The sequence below is a fragment of the Balaenoptera musculus genome, chromosome 13 (genome assembly GCF_009873245.2).
Source record: "Balaenoptera musculus isolate JJ_BM4_2016_0621 chromosome 13, mBalMus1.pri.v3, whole genome shotgun sequence".
NCBI classification, from domain to species: domain Eukaryota; kingdom Metazoa; phylum Chordata; class Mammalia; order Artiodactyla; family Balaenopteridae; genus Balaenoptera; species Balaenoptera musculus.
The window spans coordinates 13,766,292-13,790,658 of NC_045797.1; the positions used below are offsets into that span (position 1 = coordinate 13,766,292).

The window sequence follows — 24,367 nt, forward strand, 5'->3', positions numbered from 1 at the left end:
ACAGTAAAACGAGATCTGCAAAAGTTTATTAAAAGCAACGATAAAAGAAACAAGAGAAAATAATCTGAGAAAGCTAATGTTATTGAAGCAGTGACAGGAGATGAAGGACGATGCTAAAGCACACCAGACACTCCCTTCAACACCATACCTTATCAATGGCTTTTCCGACCCGAGAAACACTGCTGTGGATGTCTTTGTGGTCTGAGGCTAATTTTTGAACAGTATCCTTTATCCTCTTACAGCACTGTGTCAAAACAAGTGAAAGCGTCCCTGATAATTCAGCATCTTGACCTATAAAAAAGAAGAAAAGGAAGAAGATTGGTTACTCACAAAAGCAAATCCAAAGATGGCAAGTTACAAATTGGCCCTTTGGAACATGAAAGATGGAAGTAAAGTGAAGAAAAATCAGTGTCTGCTTTGAACAGATGGTCACATTCATAGATAATATTTTTCAAGTGCATACTAAGAAAGCTATTTTAACTTTTTATTGTTTGGAATAAATTTTAAAATTTTACTATGAAATAAATCACTTTTGTAATTACTGAAATCAGGAGACAATCATACTGTGAAGGCATTTTTCAGAAAATATGCCTACATGAATAAACTCACTTATTCAATCCACTTAAACTGTCCAAGTCATTCTCACATTTCAATTATTACTAAATTTCCTAAAGAGAGATAAATCTAAATGCTTTATGTTCTACATAAAGAAGAAAAAACAAACTTCTTTGGATACCATGATGAAAACAGTGAAAAGAGAAACACGGCAGAAAAGAGTTAACATATCCCCACCTGTAAGCAATAGTGAGCCAGTCTTAACCAGTTAGGGGGTAGGAACCCTCCTGAAAGCCAAGTTCCCAGATGCCAGCCAAGGGTCAACCTTGCAAGCAGGCCTGGAACCGGAGGGTTCCTACCACCCTAACTGGTTAAGAATGGCTCACTGTGCCTAAGCTGTTTGTGTAACGTGGTTTGTGCTGAACTACTTTTCTTCTTCGGTATCTGCTAGACAGAGGGTGCCTGTAATGACAAGTACCCAGTAAACACCTGAATACTGTGTCTCTAAATGAGCTTCCCTGGTAGGTACCACTTCACACTTGTTAAGATTTGATGTTAGAGGAATTAAGCATGCCCTGTGTGACTCCACTGGGAGAGGACTCTTGGAAGCTTTCTCCTGGTTTCCTCCGGACTATGCCCCATGTGACTTTTCCCTTGGCTGATTTTTGCCTTGTATCTTTTTGCTGTAATAAATGTTAGCCATAAGTATGGGTATGACCACCTGCTGAGTCCAGTGCATCCTCCTGGTAATCACTAGAACCTAAAGGTAGTCTTGGGGACCCTGACACACAAAACAATTAATAAACTGGAAGTTACTATAGTTTATATCCTCTTTCCCTGTGCTACTTCCTCAGGAAATAGGGAGGAGGAAGAGAAAGAGAAGAACCAAGAGAGAACAAATTCAGTTATACTTGTCAATTACCTCATAGATCTACACATCCACACCTGTAAGCAACAGACCTGGCTCCTGAAATCCTGCTCATAGTGGTGGTTCTTAAACTTTAATTTACATCAGAAATTTGGCTGCGCTAACACCCAGCGCAGCCAAATTAAGAAAAAAAAAAAAAAAAAAAAAGCCCAAAAGTACAGTAGCCTTAGGATGTTTATTCATTCAACAGCTATTTATTGAGCACTCAATTATGTGACAGGTATAGAAGTGTCCAGGCAAAAATCTCTGCCCTAAAACTTACCTTCTGGTGAGGAAGATAAACACAAAGTAAGTCAATTATACAGTTTGACAAAAAAGGATACGTGCCACTGGCAGGGGTGGGGAGAAGCAGAGTAAAACAAATGGGGAGTGTATGTGGCTTGAGCAATTGTAATCTTAAACAGGTGGACATCGTAGGCCTCACTGAGAAAGTGACATTTGGGCGAAGACTTGAAAGAAGCGAGGGTATTAGCCATGTGGCTACCTCAGGGGGGTGAAGGGTAGCAGAATATGCCACCCCAAAATAGCTTCTTTGGCGTAAGAATGATTTTGAGCTGATTATTCTGAGAAACAGCAGACACAGAAGCTCTGAAAACAGAGTAGAAGTTACCCTTTGGTAAAGGAAATTTAAATTTATAAAATAAATCTCCGTTTGTAAGGGTTTCTCCCTCTCTGTACCAGGCAGAGAAGAATGACTCTAAACCTCTAAAGAAGTTTTTTATCATGTTGACAGCTCAGACTTAGATCTGTATAACAAACCTTATTCTTGTTTACTGTGCTTTTCCTGGTAACCTCTCCATTACTGGCCTCCCCATACCAACCTTTCTTTTGTCTTTAGCTGAAGATGGTATTTAAGCCTGAATTCTAAGCCACCTCTTTGAGTTACTCATTTTTCCCTGAGAATCTCCCACATACACATGAGGTATACGTGTTAACAAACTGTCTGTTTTTCACTGGTTAATCTGTCTTTTAATATAGTATTCTCAGCCAAGAACTTGCAAGGGTAGAAAGAAAATTATTCTTCCTCCCCTACAGAGGAAAGCATTCCAGACTGAGGGGGACAAAGCCCTATTGCAGAAATATACCTAGATTACTCAAGAAATAGCAAAGAGGCCAGCGTGGCTAAAGTAGATTTCTGGCAAAGGAAATCAGCAGGAGAGGAAGCCCAGGAGACCAGGGGGGGTCCTGATTTTATAGGGCCTTTCTGGTACTGTAAAGTCTTTGCCTTTTACTTTCTTTGAGTGATAGGAATGCCCATTGCAAAGTTTTGAGCAGAACAGCTACATAAACTGACGTAACATTTTAATACAGTCATTCTGGCTGATGATAGGAGTACAAGACAGAAGCAGGGCGATGAGTCAGGAGGCTGGCAGCAATCCAGATGAGAACAGTGGCTCAGCCCAGGGTGTTAGGTGTGGAGGTGGTGAGAAGTGGTTGGATTCCGGACATATTCTGAGGGCAAAGCCAACAGGATTTTGACTGGCTATGAGGGAAGAAAAGGACTCACAGATGACTCCAAGGTTTTCACCCCGAGTCAACCAGAAAGACAGAGCTGTCTCCAATTCAGATGAAAAAGATTAAAGGCTGAGCAGTTATGAGGGGGGAGGGAGACATAAAGAGTTCAGTTTGGGGCTTGTGAAAGCTGAGATGTTGAGCAGTCACCCCAGTGCATATGTGTAAGAGTGAGTTGGATATATAAACCTGGAGTTCAAGAGTAAGGTCAAGGTTGGATGCAAATTTGTGAGTTACTGGCATACATATGATACTAAATGAAATCAGCAAGAGAGAGTTGGGGCAGACACACAGAAGTGATAAAAGGAGGGAGTCCTGGGAACTCCAAGTTTATGAGACCAAGACAAAGTCGAACTGGAAAAGGGGACTAACAAAGACTACTGAAACACTAACTCTGGTGTGGGAGGAAAATCAAGGAAATACGGTGTTCAGAAAGCCAAGTGAAGAAAATGTGCCAAGGAGGAGGGAGTAACCAACTGCCTTAAATGTGCTGCTATGTATCAAGTAAGATGTGGGCTGAGAGCTGACCACTGACCTACAATACAGAAGTAATCAGTGACCATGACAAGAATAGTTTTTCCAGAGTTTTAAGAAAAATCTAGAAGATTGTAGGGACTGTGAAGAGGGAATATAGTAAGTCTGGCTCAATGACAACCACTGAGAGAAGTAAAAAGATAAGTAAACTGGAGATAGTGCCCATAAGGTACCCAATCCAATGTGGGGTGGCCAAAATAGAAACTACCCTTACTTCTAAATACAACTGCACAAAGTATATATCAGGTGCTTCCAATCTCTAATAACACAGTTTAGGCTAAGAGAATACTTGGTAATCCAGGAAAATTTTAAAATCTGTCTAAAAGGTGTCCCATACATACTTGGGGGCAAAAGAATCTAATTGCTTCAGTAAGCTCTGCTCTGACCATTTCTGGTCTTTCTGTATCTAAACCTTATCTAAGGTCAATGGCTTTATCTTCTCTATGAACTTCTCTGCCCACAGACTTACTCAGTCTTCTCAGTTCCTAATGAATTCTGTTCTCTCCACCACTCCTCTGGCACAGAATCATACACTATTTAACGATTTCATGTATATATGCCACCATCAATCTCAACTAGATGTAAGACCCAAAGGGAAGACAAGTTCTTATTGTAAACTGTATACTTCACAGTCTTATCATATGCCTTGCACATCTGCAGGCACTATTAATATAAGTATTTGGATTGATGGTAAATAAAGCAAGGGGGAAAAAAAACAGTTAAAAAGAAAGTCATATTGAACAAACGGTGCTGGGATAACGAGCTATCCATATGCAAAAGAATCATACCATAGAGAAAAATTAAATCAAAATGGAATGAAGACTGAAATGTAAGAGCTGAAACCATCGAATTCTTGGAAGAAAGGGGGTGTATTCTTGACCCTGGATTGGGCAATGGTTTCTGAGATATGACACCAAAAGCAAAAGCAACCAAAGAAAAAATAATTAAATTGGACTTCGTCAAAACTAAACTTTTGTGCTTCAAATGCTACCAAGAAAATGAAAAGAGAACCCACAGAATGGGAGAAAATACCTGCAAATCATATATCAGATAAGGGTCTAGTATCTAGAATACACAAAGAACTCTTACAACTTATCAATATCCAGGTGAATAACCCAATTCAAAAATGGGCAAAGGGGCTTCCCTGGTGGCGCAGTGGTTGAGAATCTGCCTGCCAATGCAGGGGACACCGGTTCGAGCCCTGGTCTGGGAGGATCCCGCATGCCGCGGAGCGGCTGGGCCCGTGAGCCACAATTACTGAGCCTGCGCGTCTGGAGCCTGTGCTCCGCAACAACAGGGGCCGCGATGGTGGGAGGCCCACGCACCGCGATGAAGAGTGGCCCCCACTTGCCACAACTGGAGAAAGCCCTCGCACAGAAACGAAGACCCAACACAGCCATAAATAAATAAGTAAAAAATTAAAATAGCTTTACCTTAAAAAAAAAAAAAAAGAGCAAAGAATCTGAATAGACATTTTTTCCAAATAAGATATACTGGGAATTCCCTGCTGGTCCAGCAGCTAGAACTTGGCGCTTTCACTGCCGTGGCCCGGGTTCAATCCCTGGTCAGGGAACTAACATCCCACAAGCTGTGTAGTGCAGTCAAAAAAAAAAAAAAAAAAGATATACAAATAATCAATAAGCACAGGAAAAGGTGCTCAACATCTTTAATCAACAGGGAAATGCAAACCAAAACTACAGTGAGAGGGACTTCCCTGGTGGCACAGTGGTTAAGAATCCGCCTGCCAATGCAGGGGGCGCAGGTTCGATCCCTGGTCCGGGAAGATCCCACATGCTGCGGAGCAACTAAGCCCGTGAGCCACAACTGAGCCCAAGAGCCACAGATATTGAAGCCCGCGCGCCTGGAACCCATGCTCCTCAACAAGAGAAGCCACCGCAATGAGAAGCCGGCACCCCAAGGAAGAGTAGCCCCTGCTCGCCACAACTAGAGAAAGCCTGTGCGCAGCAACGAAGACCCAACGCAGCCAAAAATAAATAAATAAATAAATAAAATTTATTAAGAAAAAAAAAACTACAGTGAGAAACTACTTCACACCCACTGGGATAGCTATAACAAAAAAGATGGGCAACAACAAGTGTTGGCAAGAATATAGAGACTCAGACCCACATCCATTGCTGATGGAATGTAAAATGGTGCAAAAGCGGTAGAAAACATTCCTCAGAAAGTTAAACAAAGTTACCACATGACCCAAGAATTCCACTCCTAGGTATACACCCAAGAGAAATGAAAACGTATGTCCATACACAAACTTATACATGTTCATAGCAGCATTTAATAGCCCCAAAATGGAAGCAATCCAAATGTCCAAATGATGAATGGATAAACAAAATGTGGCAAATCCATATGACAGAGTATTATTCAGCTATAAAAAGGAATGCAGATACATGCTACAACATGGAGGAACCTTGAGAACATTAAGTGAGATAAGCCAGACACAAAGGGCCACAAATTGTTTAATTCTACTTCTATGAAATGTCCAGAATAGGCAAGGAGATTCATGGTTGCCAGGGGGTGGGGGAAGGGTGGAATAGAGAGTGACTGTTAGTGATACGAGGTTTCTTCTGGGAGTGATGAAAATGTTCTGGAATTAGATAATGGTTATGGCTGCACAACTCTGAATGTACTAAAAGCTAGTGAAATACACACTTTAAAAGGGTGATTTTGGGCTTCCCTGGTGGCACAGTGGTTGACACTCTGCCTGCTAATGCAGGGGACACGGGTTCGAGCCCTGGTCTGGGAAGATCCCACATGCCGCGGAGCAACTAGGCCTGTGAGCCACAATTACTGAGCCTGCGCGTCTGGAGCCTGTGCTCCGCAACAAGAGAGGCCACGATAATAAGAGGCCCGCGCACCGCGATGAAGAGTGGCCCCCGCTCACCGCAGCTAGAGAAAGCCCTCGCACAGAAACGAAGACCCAACACAGCCACAAATAAATAAATTTAAAAAAAAAATGCCACCTTAAAAGGGTGATTTTTATGGTATGAGAACTTTAACTCAATTTTTTTAAAAACCTAAAAAATGCAAACCATAACTCCTATCCATCCAGACATGTTTGTTTCTACAGTCAGTAGACAACGTAAGCAAAAGGTTAAGGAACAGAAAAGCAGAGCCCAAGCTGGAGAGAGGGCATTTGGAATTTACCAGCTGAACTTCTATGCCCCACCCTTGAAATCCATCAGTATTTTCGAACCTTAGCAACTTAGTTTGCTAAGTTTATAAATGATAGATACTAGTAATATAAGGTCAATTAATTAACACTGAGAGAGTTTTCAGTATGCCCCAAGGAAAAATAATTTCTACAAACTATTTGGAAGCACAAGAAAAGTATCATGGAATAATCTGAAAGAGAACCCTGGGAAAGCCCTGTTCAGAGAGAAGGATTCCACTAATGCATTTTCAAATGGATTCAGTGGAAAGCAGCCAAAGGTAAAAACAGGTTTGAAAATCACTATAATAACAAACTGACTGAGACCAAACTTCTAAGTCCTAAAGGGAGTGTCCTAATGTTCTTCTGATTTATTTGTCTGAAAACAAAACCTGCTTCAAGGAGAACCATTCTGTGAAAGAAATCTAACTGGATTCAGTTCCTAGGAGGAAAGCTGGGCAATTACTGTGACAGCCATCTTTACCATAACTAAACCAGATATGAAGGTAAACGCTGGATTCCAGGTTTGCCACTGGAGTGTTCACTTTTTACCCAGGATGAAGTCGCGTGCCAACTGTGTCTGGCAATGCGATAAACCTCCCTGTACTCAGAACCCATACACAAACATGAAAGAAATCGTTCTGAGACAGTGCTCACCACTTAGTCACCACGAGTACTTTTTTTTTCTAATACTTTATTTTTTGAGAGCAGTTTTATGTTCACAACAAAATTGAGAGGAGGCACTGAGATTTCCCATATATACGTTGCCCCTATACATGTACAGCTTAATGGCTCATTCCTTTTTATTTAGTCCACTGTCTGGATATAAGCACACTTTCCTTATCCATACACCTACTGAAGGACATCTTGGTTGTTTCCAAGTTCTGGCAATTATGAATAAAGCTGCTATAAACATCCATGTGCAGGTTTTTGTGTGGACCTAAGTTTCAACTCCTTTGGGTAAATACCAAGGAGCCCTGATTGCCGCATCTTATGGTAAGAGTAATGTTTAGTTTTGCAAGAAACCACCAAACTGTCCTCCAAAGTGGCTGTACCAGAAAAGTACTTTTTTTTTTAGGGTCACTTTTATTATTAGACTTGATTCAACAGGCAAAATAATTAGCATGTCAGTAAGAGATTTTAAATCCAAACAAAGGACCAACACACATGGTTGGTCTAAGTTAAAGATAATTTTTCTTTTAGTGCAATAGAATAGTACCTTTTATAAACAAATTTTAAGCGTGATATTCTCAGAAATTGGAATAGGCATGGTCTCCTCCAAAATCAGACATCTGCCAAACTAAATTAAACATATTTGAGTTAACTCCTAAATTGTTTTTATAGAGCCCAGCTAAGACTTCAAGCTCTGCCCTTCAGCTTCACTGCCTAGCCATTTCAGGATTTACGTCCATTAGTTTCACGGAAACTGTAAATTAGAAAAATATTTGTTTGCATAGCTTCCTGTACTTCTCTATCAGGCTTTCACACTACATTGTAAATATTTATTTGTCTATCACCCCCACGAAATTAGTTGAAGGTAGAAAATATGAGTGTTTAATCTCCAGCGTTTAGCATGGCAACCAGCACATATCAGGTGTTCAATAACTATTTACTGAATGAACAGAAAAATAATAGATCGTGTATTACACAGTCTCAATTTCAAGCCCAGCACTGGAGACTCTGGCACTACCAACGCCCTCTCAGCTGCCAACCTTTCACGTCTAGCTGCTCGCTGTACCTCTGCTCTCTCCCAGGATGCTTCAGCTGTACTACTCCCAAGAGCACTGCACCCTAAATTTTCCAAACACCAAATAAATACACCAGTCAATACACACACCAATTTTCAAATAAAACACATTCACAAAGTAGAGTCCCCCCAGTTATAAGTTCCTTCTCTTTTCCAAAGAATGACACCCCCCCAAAAAAAACCCTTAAACATGTAGGTGAAGACTTGGAATAAGAACTCACAGGCTTGTGTTTTGAGCCACAGTTTCCTTGTTTGTAAAAGAAAATTATCCCAAAGCTTGCCAAGGAAATGAAATACTTCTCAACTTTAGTACGTAATGTGTTCCTATAAAAGTGTACCCAAAGTCAGTACATAGGAAGGTAGAACAAATTACACATTAAAAAGGGTATTTGGTTCCCACAAAGCAAAAAATTATAAAACTCCTAATTTACCTTGGTTTTACAAATAACTTTTAATACAGTTTGATCATTTTGCTCATATATTTGTTCCATTATTTTCCTTCATTACTAATCACATGGCTTAAAACAGCCATGTGAACAACTTTGTGACGTGATTTACTCATCATTTTGGGCCACCTAATAATACAAGCAAGACAATGATATCATTAAGACTGAAAACTAAGTTTGCATCCCTACTCAGTGTTTGCATTTTCAATTTTGTTTGCCACTTATTTTTATGGTAGCCCAGGGAAAAAACCTCAAAAAATTACACCCACACAGTTAAGAAAATGTTGTTAAAACTGAACAACTGGTTGGTAGGTAGCTCTACAAACGCCATCAGTTGATATGTCTGCTCATCAGTAGATAATGAAAAGTTCTAATTTGGTCCATAAAAGGCAGTTTAGAGGTATCAATTACACCACAAAGTACATGCTGCCTAAGAGTCAAACACATGAGAGATGAGACTCATGATAATAGAGACCACGCTATAAAACATGGTGAGGCACAACATAGAAAAGTATTGCTATGATGACAATCATTAACATTTCCCAAAAAGCTGAAAACCTCACCACCTAGGACTAGGACATTTTGGTAGAAATAAATAAGACTCCCCAGAAATCACTAAGACTTGGCTTAACGTTTTTATGAATATTGTGGAGGCAGGAAAAAATTTAAATATCCAAGTTTATAAATAATACATATATGGCATTTGAGCTCTTCTGAGTTATTAAAAGTTAACTCCGCTTTCATAAAATGGACAGAGATTTTAAATTTGGAATTAAGGGGAAAGCAAAATGGCACACAAGTTTTAATACAGATAAACAGAAAGAAATTCATTTACTAAACATAATCCTAACTGTACCTAAATGAAAACTCAGACCTCACAGAACTATATACTCCAGAATTCATTCTAGATTAGTTCCTTTAAAAAATAATTAAAGGGCTTCCCTGGTGGCGCAGTGGTAGAGAATCTGCCTGCCAATGCAGGGGACACAGGTTCGAGCCCTGGTCTGGGAAGATCCCACATGCCGCGGAGCAACTGGGCCCGTGAGCCACAACTACTGAGCCTGCGCGTCTGGAGCCTCTGCTCCACAACAAGAGAGGCCACGACAGTGAGAGGCCCGCGCACCGCGATGAAGAGTGGCCCCCGCTTGCCACAACTAGAGAAAGCCCTTGCACAGAAACGAAGACCCAACACAGCCAAAAATAAAACAAATAAAAATAAATAATATATATTAAAAAAAAAGGAATAAAGAGAATGTAAATTTCTCAGTTAAAAAATAATAATAATAATAATAATTAAAGAGGGGCTTCCCTGCCGGCGCAGTGGTTAAGAATCCGCCTGCCAATGCAGGGGAAACGGGTTTGAGCCCTGGTCCGGGAAGATCCCACATGCCGTGGAGCAACTAAGCCCGTGTGCCACAACTACTGAGCCTGCGCTCTAGAACCCGCATTCCACAACTACTGAAGCCCGCACACCTATGGCCCGTGCTCCACAACAAGAGAAGCCACCACAATGAGAAGCATGTGCAATGCAATGCAGAGTAGCCCCTGCTTGCTGCAACTAGAGAAAGCCTGCGCACAGCAACGAAGATCTAACACAGCCAAAAACAAATAAATAAAATAAATTTATTTTTTTAAAAAAAAGGGGAGGGAGAAATCACAACATTAAGAGTCAATGAACATTTGAGTGCTGAATGCCTTGTCAGCAGCGTTGAGGGTACGGATTAAGTGTTCTATACAGATTAAGAAATTTAGGATGGGAAGGAATTCCCAGGCAGTCCAGTGGTTAGGACTCGGCACTTTCACTGCCGGGGCCCGGGTTCGATCCCTGGTCAGGGAACTCAGATCCCACAAGCCCAAACCGAGCCAAACCAAATTAAAATAAAATGAAATATTATCTCAGTAAGCATGACTAAAAACAAAAAAGCTTAAAAAAAAAAAATTTAGGATGGGAATAAAAGGAGATGAAGGATAAGAGTCCAAGACTGATTCTAAAGAAGTTGTTGACAAGGTGAACATGGATGTGCTTGCAAGATATTAAAATAGAAAAACTTGAAACTCTGAAAGGTAAGGCTGGTATTAAAAATAATAATAAAAGGGCTACTTCATACTGTGAGCAGCAAACCAAACTGTGGCCTATTGACGTTCTGAGCTTCTTATGAGCTACCTAAGCACCTAGAACACAGCAGCTGCTCAACAGAGATTTACTCAGAGGAAAAGGAAAAGGCACAAAGAGAAAACACTCATTTTTTTTTTTTCTAGAGGCAGTACATCCTGAAAACAAAACAAACTTTTTGGTATATTAATAGCTGGCAAATGTACAAAGTAAAGGATAGCATTTGTTGGTCAACCTCTGACCTTTCTGAACAGAAAGGTAGATTCACAGATAGGTGTTCTGATCCACTGCACCAAATCACAGCCTAGTGGGCTGCAAAACCAACTACGAGAGAAAACAAAAACACAGAAATTTATCTTTAAGAGCTAAGTGACATGGTACAGACTAACAGCGCTCCTGGAGCAGAAAGCAAGACCAACATGACGGGCACAAGTTTGAAAGGTGACGCTCTACAGTAGCCTGCGAGGCAAGAACTACCCAGAGAAGAAGAGGAGGAGGATGCAGGCACAAGTTTTTAAATGTCTCCTAGATATTTTTAGAGAGCCTGTTCGCTCTGTTCACATTAGAAATATAGAGAATTAATCTCTAGACATCTATTTATCTCTGAAATGAATAGGGGAACCAGATACGGTTTCTTTTAGCATTTGAATGCGGGTTTCACATTTAAAAATCAAACCCAAATTTCTACCTTTCCCTCTCCTAAACTTCCCATTTTCCTCCTGGTTCTATAATTGTCTACCTGTCATTCATGCTCAGACCTTAGATTAACCTTTGATTTTTCTAGCCCTTCTCTCCTACTCTGCACCAAGTCCTGGTAATTCCTTCCCTCAGGAGAGCCCACGCATGGGTCTCCATCTCTACCACCACTACCCCAAAACAGGTGCCTATTTCATCAGATCGAGGTTGACAGTAAACCTTAACTAGGCTTCTTGCCTCTAGTCAAACCTCACTCCCAACTCCAATCAACTTAAATGCTAACTGGTCTCAGATCATGTCCGTGTCCCTTCCCTGTTCAAAATGCACCCCCCGCCCCTGCCCCAAGTCATTCAGTATCTTCCCAGTCTACCACCTTCCCTGATAGCCATGACTCTATAAAACCTGATTCCAATTTAATTTCCCTTCTTTTTACTCTTATCTCCCCACTCTGGTCCTTCACTGTTCCCAGGACGCCTCTTGTACTCTCACTCCTCCACATCTTTGTTCTTGCCAACCTCCTCTCCTGGCACCCCGCCCTATATTCCCACTCTCCACATTCAGTCTGTTACTGAAACTTCCCACAGGTTAGAAGAGTCTGTCCCTGTCCCAAACGCTACCCTATTGTTGCCACCATTCAATCAGCGTTTGGCCTATCCTGTACACACGGCCTTGCATTGTAAAAACATACTGGGCTCAGTATGTAAAAACATACTGGGCTCATACTGGGCTCTCCCCAACTACTCAGGAAGTTCTTACAGCATGATGAGGACAATTGCTTGTCCTCTCTAACTCCCACAAGATTTAGCCTAGTTCCACATATACTTGGTGATTAATAACTACTGATCAAGTGCTCTGCAGTTCAACTGAAATAGCCCACCTCCAAGCAGCTCCTTCTAAGGGGTCCTCTCTCCCCATTTCTCTGAACTGCTAGTATTTATACCAAGCAGAAACACTGTTATCTATTATAGTGTACTGTGCTATGGCCAGGGTTTTTTCCCCTCTCCAGTGTAAAAGTCTAGCCTCATTATCCAAATAAAGCCCCTTGAAGACTCTGTTTTGTATACCTTTTGAATATTCCTTATAGCAGCGGTCCCCAACCTTTTTGGCACCAGGGACCAGTTTCGTGGAAGACAATTTTTCCACGGACCGGGGGGTGGGGTTGGTTTCGGGATGATTCAAGCGCATTACATTTATCGTGCACTACATTTATTGTGCACTTTATTTCTGTTATTATTACTTTGTAATATATAACGAAATAATTATACAACTCACCATAATGCAGAATCAGTGGGAGCCCTGAGCTTGTTTTCCTGCAACGAGATGGTCCCATCTGGGGGTGATGGAGACGGTGACACCTGAAGCGTGTTGCTTATGTCCAGGCTACTCCGTAAGATGCACCTTAATTGTCACTTGCCACTCACTGGTAGGGCTTTGATATGAGTCTGTAAGCAATTGATTTATTATGGTCTCTGTGCAGTCAAACCTCTCTGCTAATGATAATTGGTATTTGCAGCCACTCCCCAGCGCTAGCATCAGCACCTCAGCTCCACCTCAGATCACCAGGCATTAGATTCTCATAAGGAGCGCGCAACCTAGATCCCTCGCATGCGCAGTTCACAGTAGGGTTTGAGCTCCTACAACAATCCAATATCATCTCACACCAGTCAGAATGGCCATCATCAAAAAATCTAGAAACAATAAATGCTGGAGAGGGTGTGGAGGAAAGGGAACACTCTTGCACTGTTGGTGGGAATGTAAATTGATACAGCCACTATGGAGAACAGTATGGAGGTTCCTTAAAAAACTAAAAATAGAACTACCATACGACCCAGCAATCCCACTACTGGGCATATACCCTGAGAAAACCGTAATTCAAAGAGTCATGTACCAAAATGTTCATTGCAGCTCTATTTACAATAGCCAGGACATGGAAGCAACCTAAGTGTCCATCATCGGATGAAAGGATAAAGAAGATGTGGCACATATATACAATGGAGTATTACTCAGCCATTAAAAAGAAACGAAATTGGGATATTGGTAGGGAGGTGGATGGACCTAGAGTCTGTCATACAGAGTGAAGTAAGTCAGAAAGAGAAAAACAAATACCATATGCTAACACATATATATGGAATCTAAGAAAAAAAAAAAGGTCATGAAGAACCTAGGGGCAAGACGGGAATAAAGATGCAGACCTACTAGAGAATGGACTTGAGGATATGGGGAGGGGGAAGGGTAAGCTGGGACAAAGTGAGAGAGTGGCATGGACATATATACACTACCAAACGTAAAATAGATAGCTAGTGGGAAGCAACCGCATAGCACAGGGAGATCAGCTCGGTGCTTTGTGACCACCTAGAGGGGTGGGATAGGGAGGGTGGGAGGGAGAGAGACGCAAGAGGGAAGAAATATGGGAACATATGTATATGTATAACTGATTCACTTTGTTATAAAGCAGAAACTAACACACCATTGTAAAGCAATTATACTCCAATAAAGATGTTAAAAAAAAAAAAAAAAGAACCTAATGCCTAATGATTGGAGGTGGAGCTGAGGCGGTGATGTGAGCGATGGGGAGCGGCTGTAAATACAGATGAAGCTTCGATCGCTGGCCCGCCACTTACCTCCTGCTGTGTGGCCCGGTTCCTAACCGGCCACGTCCTGGCCCAGGGGTTGGGGACCCCTGCCTTACAGTGTTAAGCAGACCACTGGACACAGAATGGTAGTTAACAAACACCAGTAATAAAGATATCTAAATAGTCAGAGTGTCTCAATTAAAACACTGCTTAACACTGCTTAAAGGTACAGACCTTAAAAATAACAAGTAAACCTTGTTTTACAGATTTCAAAGCTAGTTCATATCATCTATTTAATTCCCATAACTCCGTAATATAACTTACCAGTCTACTGAAGAGGAAAGAGGCTAAGCAAGATTGCAGAACCAGTGAAGTGGTAGAACAAGGACTCAAATCCAGATCTCCTGAGCTCAAGGACAGACAAACTTTTATGTTCTTCTCCACAAGCTCAGACTCATCCTCTCATCTCCTGAACTAGCCTCCACCTTCCTGGAGGACTGAGGCCGTGTATACAATGTTTCTTTTTAAAGAAGTCTCTCTTTATCTCCTCCCAAATGTCTTCATATACCAATAATAAGATATTAAATCTATATGGATTCCACAGATACAACAAACTCATCAAAGATAACACACTGTGCCCCAAGCCTCTTACGTGGAGAAAGACTTGGCAACATAAGCCTTATGGACTCTCTGAACAATGTTCCCAAATAAGGTGAAAGCTTATTTCTAAAAGCCTCAGTTCTGCCAGAGATTCTAGTCTCTGCTCTTTTAGGCGTTAGACTGCACGTAATCTAAGAGGAAGGCCAGACGAAATGCCCTGTTGAGAGCATCACCTCCCTGGTACCTATCAACTTCTGGGAGTTAACATGGAGTACCACAGGCCGCCACGTACACAGCTCAGGGCCAGGCCCCACCCCCGCCCTACAGTTCTCCCCTCAACTGCATTTTGGGGTCATTTTCAAAGATTTTACAGATCAAGAAGCAGGGCCCAAAATAAAAACAAGACAGTTTTAATATCCCAAGTGAGTAGTAGTTTGCCTAAAACACCACTCTCACTATTCTAACTACTAAGACATGAAAACAATGGAAATTTCTCTACTGACTCCAGTATGACAGTATCACAGAAGTGTTGGCAAGTTTCTCCCTTACCAATGTTATTATCCAGAGTTAGAAACTACTTAAGAGATAAGATAACCCTAGGAAAATGATTTTATTATACCAATCATTAAAGCAATTTCAAGTAAGTTCCCAAAGGTAACATGAATTGAGTTGTATTCTCTAGTCTACAGATTAAGTCATACCAGCAACTCAGTATTTGAATTACATGAACATTACCGTTAGGAGCCAAGGCAAAAGCTGAGAAATAAAGAAACCATCTCAAAGGACACTGTTATCAAATGTAACTTGTAGCTGCTCAACTATCACAGACATCTATCACTTCTGTCTGGGTGCAAGTCTTCCTTTCTAGAACTCTCTCCTCTGAGCAACAGTGGATCACATGGCCATACATCTGACATTTGCTAAGCACAGCCCACATTTAGGTGGCTAATGGGCTCCATCCACCGGGCCCCGTTACTGATCAGGAAAAGCTTATGACCTGAACCAAGACAATAAGGATATTCCCTGGTAATTTTGTTGGAAATACAGAAAACAGGCATGTTCCTGTATCTGGAATCACAAGCAGTACAAGGATGACATGAGTCCACTGGCCATCTTTACTTCCATGTGGAAAAAGCTCTGCTGAGAATGAAGCCAACCATGGAAAGCACAGCTGAGAGAGGAAGAGGACAAAACCAGTCCTCGCGACACCCTCTGTGCCCCTGGAGCCGCTGACCTAACCTCAGCCTTTTTAGTTATGAGTCAACAAATTCCATCTTAGTTAAAACTATTCTGCCACCTGCAACCAAAAGGATCCTGAGTAATATACTAGTCTGAATGAGTAAGGTGCCAAAGGACAAAGGATTATCTCCTAAATGGGCCTGAAAAGGAATGGCTGACAGTTAAATCTGCTTCTAAACCCAACTGGAAACACCAACACTAACCTATTATTATTATTCTCACCATCTGTAAAATAGGCCCAAGTAGCTCGGTGACTGGTCTATTCCCTTCCTTGAGTATTTGAACGATGGCTACTGCTAATCCACGCAAACTTTTCTGACCTACTTGTCTGCTACCTTCCAGACTAGATGTTCAACGTAGATGTCAAATTTTACTCAATTCAGAACTTTAAAGGCATTATTCTCTCAAGAGTGTCTTGTCTAGCAAAAAGTTTGATTAACAAATGGAAGACCAAGCTATGCAGTCTACTTGAAGTACACCAAAGAATAAGGGTGAATAAATAGACAAAGCACCGGTCCACCAAACCCTGATCCTTTTACAACTCATTCAACACAGTACACTCAACACTGGTAGGCTCTGAAAAGCAGAGAATTTACATATATAAATAAACATACTTTTCAATATGTATATAGTATATACAACCCAAATTCTAGAATGGAAAGTTATGCCTAACATGCGACAACTGACCTCTGGTTTTTGTCTACTGACACAATACCACAAAAACTAGTTTAAAACATGATCATCTATTTTGTTTTTTCTTTCATGTTCAATTGCCTACTTCTCATTTGTCACCCTCAAATTTAAAAAAAAAAAAATGAAGCAATTCTGCAGGTAGTAACTAAATTCTCTTTGATTTACCAAAGAGATAAATATAGAGGATGATACTTTAAAAGAGTTTTATTACTAAGCGTCAGACCACACACACACAAACACACACACACACAAAAGGAGTTTTAGATGATAATATGTATTGACCCACAAATGAAGTTGTCTTTACCACCTTGCAAATTGAGATAATACTAGGCCTAAATCACAGTAAGTAGAACCACATGTCCAATGCCTCAAAGAAAAAATAAACAGTGATAAATTATCATTTCCCTGAATCCTCTTAAAATTTTTTCTGGAGGGCTTCCCTGGTGGCGCGGTGGTTGAGAATCTGCCTGCCAGTGCAGGGGACACAGGTTCGAGCCCTGGTCTGGGAGGATCCCACATGCCGCGGAGCAACTAGGCCCGTGAGCCACAATTGCTGAGCCTGCGCGTCTGAAGCCTGTGCTCGGCAGCGGGAGGCCGCGATAGTGAGAGGCCCGCGCACCGCGATGAAGAGCGGCCCCCGCTCGCCGCAACTAGAGAAAGCCCTCGCACAGAAACGAAGACCCAACAAAGCCATACATACATACATACATACATAAATAAAAAGAACGTAAGCAGACAAGAATAGCATTAAAAAAAAAAAATTTTTTTTTCTGGAAACTAGCATCTCTGGCTGTGAAGTGGTCCAAGAATAAGAAAGACTGAGATGGAGATTTTTTTACTGGGTATCCTTTTTTATCATTTGAATTTATACCATTTACATGTATTATCTACTCAAAATAAATACAATTTTAAATTTAGAAAATTCCTTGAGAATCACTTTCAGAAACTATATTAAAACTCCCTTTAATAACAGCCTAAAAATAATTTTAAAAAATACTGTACATCCTTTACACTTACAAAGATTATAATTTTTTCAAGTATACCACATACATGTCATAAAACTGTTACCCAATTGTTTCAGCCTAATTTTCTATCACGAAATATGAATTTAGAATATCAGCAATACATGATATATAGTTCTTTTATGCTCTCCCTTTCACCATAGAAGTACTAATGAGAAACAAAATATAAATATACTTGCCAAAAAAAGGTAATAAATAATCACAAGTCAAATCACCAACATGTATCTATACCATTTATCTGTTAATCAAGGGCTGTCCAAAGTGTGGTTCCAATACCACTGATGTGAATGGTGACTTTAGTTGTATGTGAAATAATATTTTAATAGTTACAAATTTATTTTAATACGTAGTTGATTATACCTAACACACCAAATCTATGATTTCACAAATATCATTGCCTAAAATGAGGATAAATCTACTTAAGTGAAATTGTGAATCCATTTGAAAAATAAGAGTGCACATGTGTGAGGGAAGTTTGGGAAGAACCAGCACATCATCCAAATTAGATCAAGGGCACTCTGTGAACAATTGCCAAACAGCATCACCGGCATCAACTATACTGAATCTTAAATTAGACCAAACTTCACACTCACAGGGAAACTCTCACTGAAAGGCTGATACAACTAAATGACAACAGTGCTCTCCTCTTCCCTCAGAGTTGGGGAAATGCCACATGGGGCAATTTAGAGCAAATGAGAGATCTTAGGGCAGGCTCGGCAAGCACCCTTTGGGCAGTGTTTACGATCTGGAATCAGAGCGGTGAGAGTGGACCTGAGTTGTCAATGGGCTTACAAATTAAACTCCACTGATGTTTGATCAGTTTCTACCACAAACCATCCTAACTGTCCTCACTTGGTATAGCTGTCTGCTCACAACTTTAGAAAAAAGAAATTTAAACATAAGAAAGGGTAATTCAACCTCCCAAACTGACCTGATCCCCTGACCCTCGCTAATGGACACTTCTAAATCAGGCAGTCACTCACCAACAGTATGATGCAAAGTAGGGGATCTATGAAGTCCCCAAGATTCTACTTTATTCATACCACATTCTTACAAGAATATCACCACAAATGAGCCCTGAGAATGAGATCCAAAGCCCTAATGGAGGGTCCCAATTGGAGCCCCTCCCTCAGGTCACCAGAGGCCACCAGATCACTTGCCCAGACAGGTACATTCAGAGCCTTGAAAACGTCCCTTTAAACTTGAAAATGGAGTTCCAAATTCAGATTTCAGTCGATATAACTTTGAGAAGGGTATATCTAAGATTCAATGTAATACCCTGCAGAGAACTTTAGAAATTATCTGCTTTGAAAAATACCATAACCCAGATAGCAAAGCATGATGTTTGTTGTTTTCATACATAAGAACACCGTAAGAAAGTAGACCTTATTTTGAAAACTAGACCTGGCACTTGTGGTACTTATTTTTCTTTCATGTTTTATAGCTGCCTTTAGTCACTTAATCCTATTACTAAAGAATTTTTTAAAAATCAAAGAGATTATTAATATAAGACTGCAATTTGGTAGACAAGAAGGTAAAAAATAGGAGGCTGAAGAGGGAACACACACAATTTACCACAATTTACCACACCAAACTCTGTGGCTAATACCCCGCTGACCGTAAGTTCCTTGAAAAGTTCCCAAGCAAAGAGGTCTAGAACACATTCCTGCTTCAGCAAGTTCTCAAAATGATTTTATCCATCTGGGATGGGCCCCAAATCCCCTAAAATGAGGCTCACAATCACATTCTCCTTCAATTAATATGCCCTCTGTCTTCTCATGGAAGAAAGGGATTTTACCTTCCATCTTCCGCCTCTCAAGCTCTGCCTATCCAAGCCCTCAATCTCTGACCTGGTCCCTAAAAATGAAATGTTCCTTCCACCGCTCCAAGTCTGCACCCTGCACCCACTCCTTCCCTTTCAGTCTTTAACAAAACAAAGATCTCCTCTCCAGTTGAAGGCACAGGGGGCACACCTTCAGCCCCATACTTAAGCAGCCCCTCACCCCTCAATCTGCATTATTTTTCTTAACTCCCAGTCACTTAGTTTATTTTAACAATTCTATGAAACTGCAAGCAAAGAGGGTCACTGACTCCCAATAGTCAAATACCAGTTGACCAACCTCTCTTTTTCTAAGCCTGTCCTTTCTGTTTCTGGGGGCACCTCCTGGCCCTCCGCTCTTCAAGAGGAGTTCAAGGCTGTGGTTAGATCCTAGAGTCTTTCCTCCCTGCAGCCTAAGTAATCTCCTTCACTCTCCTCTGTAGGAATGACACCAGGAAACCATCTTAAACCTTACTTTCCTCCCAAACTCCATCTATACATCGTCAGCCGCCAGTAGACATTACGCCCTTGGCTATCTTCATTGGCCTTTCAAGGCCAACTTTGTCTAAAACCAAGTTCACCAGAGCCTTACCAGGAGTCCCACTCCACTCCACCTCTCCTTCCCCATCACAGGCAGCTGTCTAGGTCTGCTCATTTTTCCATATTCACATTCCAAGTCCTACTCCCACTATGGTCTCTGGTTTGCTTCTTCCCCGGAGTTCAAACGTGACTGCCGGTGTCCAAGATGAGATGCTGTTAAGACATCCCTCACCACGGATGAGCACTAACTCTCAACTGCAAGCAGTCTAGGAAAGGAAGGCGTACAAGAAGGAAGGAGAGATGGAGAGAAGCTCGGCCACCGCCACTGTCCTCAATCGCACCTACCACAGTATCGACATCACCCCAGCTACCAAACCTCCCTCGTCAGAAACTTCTGTTCAGCCTCTGAGTTGAGAAGGCCCTCCCAACCTCTTCAATAAATCCATTAATAAAGTCCTTTACTTCTTGCTCAGAAGGAATCAACACTATGGATATTTTAATCTAAGGACACCAGACCTTTAATGTTCTTTAACAAAACCAAAACCCAAAACCCTTCCCAACCAGCTTCCACAAGTTAACTCTGGCAAAGTATCTGCCCCCAGGGCCCAGGGCAATAATAATACAGGGGAAACACCTTCCAGAGAAAAGCTGTTTGCTGAAAGGAAATCAAGTAAAAACTTGACCAGGTAACGCAAGTAACTAACAACTTATGTTACAATGTGTTTCCGGAGAGTTGCCTCTGTCTCTTCGCAGGCTACCTCAGGAGAGCTGAACAGTTTGATTTAGCTAGTTTCCTACGAATCGTGTCGGTGCCGCTGCGGAGTTGAAGAAAAGCTACTTCTACACAGAGTCAAATTATGGACTTGCAGGAGCGGCTGTTCCGTTAATCCACAGCTAAGAATAACACTCGAGTTTCTAATTTAAGGAAAAGAAGAAGAAAAAACAGAAGAAGAAAGGCGAGGAAAGTAAGTCCCCGGGCTAAGTGTTCGGAGCAGGGGAGGAGGAGGGGGCTTGCTGCACTGACCCTCTTATGGCCCAGATCCTTGGGCCCAAGGCAATTGACGAGGAGCGCCCACCCCGGGAGAGTGGCAGTTTGCAGGTGCGAAGGAGCGGCCCCCATCCCCGTTTAACCCGGGCTGGAGCCCGTGGCTCCGGAATGGGTTTCCGGGTGGGTTCGCGCTGACTCGTAATGAACAACGAGATCGGGGCAGGTTCGAGACAAATCGGGCGAGAGAAGGAGAAAAAGTCACAGGGGCCTGGTGGGTCTCCGCGCCCCGGGGAAGGCGGGACCGGGCCCCCATGAGGACACCCTCCTAGCCCGCCGGGGCCTGAGGGACGCGGGCGGGTGGGCCCGGCCCCGGGCGCCCACCCGGGCCGCCCTACCGTGGCTCTGCAGGATCTCGTGCTTGAGGCCGCCCGTGTAGTCGATGAGCTCCTCCAGGCCGCGCTCGCACAGCTGCCCGTAGCCTGAGAACTTGTGCAGCACCTTCTCCAGCTCGCGCTCCACCGTCACGCACTGATCCATCCCGGAGGCGGCGGCGGCAGCGTTCGGCTCCCCGGCGCCCGGGTGTCCGCAGCCGTTCGGCCCGGGCCCGGCCGAGGCCGCGTCCTGCTCCTCGTCCCCCAGGCGGGCGGCGCGGGCGGCCGAGGCGGCGGACGCGCTAGCCCCGGCGCCGGGGAACCCCGGCGAAGCCCGCGCCCGCCTGCCCCATGGCGCCCCGACCCCGGCGCGTCGCCGCTGCTCCCGCTCGCTAGTCCCACCCGGCCCCGCGCCCCCGCTCCCCGCGTTCGACTGCCAGCCGAGGCGCAGCCGATTGTTTTTGTTTTCACGGGAACCGACCGATGACCTGGTTCTCCCGGGCGGCACCAAGCGCCGCCGACCCGAGGGGGAGGAAACCACCCCAGCTAGAGAAGGAGGAGGCGCGGGCCGTACCAATCGCACCCTCGAGGGGGAGGCAACTCGGCGAGCGCGGGCGGAGGAACGCGACGAGCGTCCGCTCGCGCCGCCGCTCTAAAGCTGTGGGCCGTACCACGCGGGAGGCGTGCAAGGGAGCGGGAGAGGGTGGAGCAAGGACCCAATTGGTCCGAAGAGCTAAATAGGGAACTTTGGAGACAGCCCCAGCGATCCGAGAGCAGCTACAACTACGCGCTCCGTAAACAAGAGGGTGGAAACCGTCCCGAACCACTCCGCCCAGAAACGGGGAAAACGAACCAATGGGCGCCGGGAATACGTAAGGAACAAACGTCCTCCAATCCCTGGCCGAGGCGTAACCCTTCAGCCAATCCGAGACTAAGGGCCAAACCAATAGACTCGCTGTTGGAGGGGGTGACTTAGAGAGCATCCCGGGAAGCAAGTCGTTTCTAGAAAGCCAAGAGGGAAAACAAGGCAGAAATAAAAAGGTCTATTTTCCGTAGGACTTCGCTCTAGCCCTGAGTTATTTCATCTCCCCATCACTCCTGGGGGTACTGTCGTTCCGAAGTTTTGGAAGACGGACTCTCCGCCCCGGAGGAAAAATCAAGCCTGGCCAGGCGTGGTGGGTGGTGCTGCAGGCGAGGGTCGCTAACGAGAATGAAAGGCGGGGGTGATTCTGAGGCGGGAGAGGGGGGCTGCGTGCTGGCCGGGCGCGGTCCCCAGTGCTGGCTCGACTCTTGCGACACCGGAAGGTCACACGCCTCACACTACCACCCCCGCAGGCCTCGGCCTTTTGGCCCCTGGGCCTGGAGCCTCTCCTGACCGGTTGCCTCACCCCGCGTCTAATACGGGCAGCTTCGCGGAATGCAAACTCGCGTCGGAGATCCTGACGGCCTGGCGCCTGCCTCTTCGGCGCCTTACTCCTTTGAATCGGATGGAGTTACGCCCTTTGCCTAAATCCTTTCCTTGACTTGCCGTGGCGCCTCCAACCTTGGCCTATACCTACTTGCTCACTAAGCTGCAGCTGCACGAGGAGCCAAGCTGGTTCTTGCTTCAGGGCCTCTGTACTTAGCTTTTCTTTGGCCTTGGAAAGCTCTTCCACCTTGTCATCCACCTTGTCATTAGCTCACTTGTCCCACAGAGGGTCCTCCCCTGACCACACTAATGTATTTTCTACCCTCCCGCGCTCCCTCCTCCATTGCTATATCATTTATTATAATACCTATTATACTACCAGTTTTATTCTTTTCGCTGTACTTATTAAAATCTGAAATGATCGGATTAAATTATTCGTTTACTTTTCTGTCTGCACCTCTTCAATAAAGTTCCACGAAGGCAGCCCCCTTGCCTGTCTTTTCTGTGCCTGGAACAGTGCCTGGCAACATAGTATGAAATCTTTTTTTTTTTTTTTTAATTAAGGTAAAACCTCTTTGAGCTTCAATTTCCTTTTTTTATAATTTGGAAATAATCAGAATTAATAATACTTCACGTCATTGTTAGGAAAATTAAGTGAGATAATTTATGTAAACACCCAGAAGCACATGATAACCACATGATAAATAGTGATGGTGGTTGTTAACTATTGTTGTCAGTTCCCAGGAGTAAATCTGAGATGGCAGTTGAAAGTCATGGAATCATGTTGGTCTAGCACCCAATCCTTTAATTTATTTCTTGGTAATTCTCAAGGGCAGCCCCAACTGTTGCTGTTACATATCTTCTTTCTCTTCCCCACCTAACCCGATTTCCTTTCTCCTTTCTTGGCAGGTGGCCCTGATTCCGGCTTCACTGAGAAAGTGAAAAACATCCAACTCCAGCACCCTCTGCCACTCTTCTCAAAGTATGTCTACCTATACCATCCATTTTGTTAACTGTTGTCAAATACCTAAAGGAAGAAGAGTCCCTTCTCCCTTCCTAAGCTGCCAGCTGACCTGGGGACATGGGGAAAACCTTCATGTAACCCTTCTCAAGCTGTTTCCCTTTTCCTCTCAGTCCTTTCATGGCCAAACTGCCCAAACAAATCCTCTGCACTTGTTCCTCCTGTTTCTCCAAGGATTTCCTTGATAAGCTCAGTCACCCTTTTCTCACTCTTTTTTTCCTTGACCTCACTGCAACACATGAAAATTGTGACTCACCATCACTTTTAAAATTCTTCCTTCACCTTCAGGGCATTGCCATGGTATGGGTCAGTCACCCCTTCTCCCTTGCTGGCTCTTCTTTCTCATTTAGTCACCTATGTGGATGAGCATTCGTCCCAAGTTCTATCCTCAACCTT

General features: G+C 43.3%; 1 protein-coding gene across 1 annotated transcript in view; it reads right to left on the reverse strand.

The window, feature by feature from the left end:
- Window positions 1–22,190, reverse strand: part of RMND5A (required for meiotic nuclear division 5 homolog A) — a 62,302-nt gene extending 40,112 nt beyond the window's left edge. The window contains exons 1-2 of the mRNA XM_036872632.1: window positions 21,567–22,190; window positions 149–291 (exon numbers count right to left, since the gene is read on the reverse strand). Of these exons, the coding sequence (XP_036728527.1) occupies window positions 149–291; window positions 21,567–21,708 (285 nt within the window). The 5' untranslated portion in view covers window positions 21,709–22,190. The remainder of the gene's footprint in view (window positions 1–148; window positions 292–21,566) is intronic.
- Between the last annotated feature and the right edge of the window lie 2,177 nt (window positions 22,191–24,367).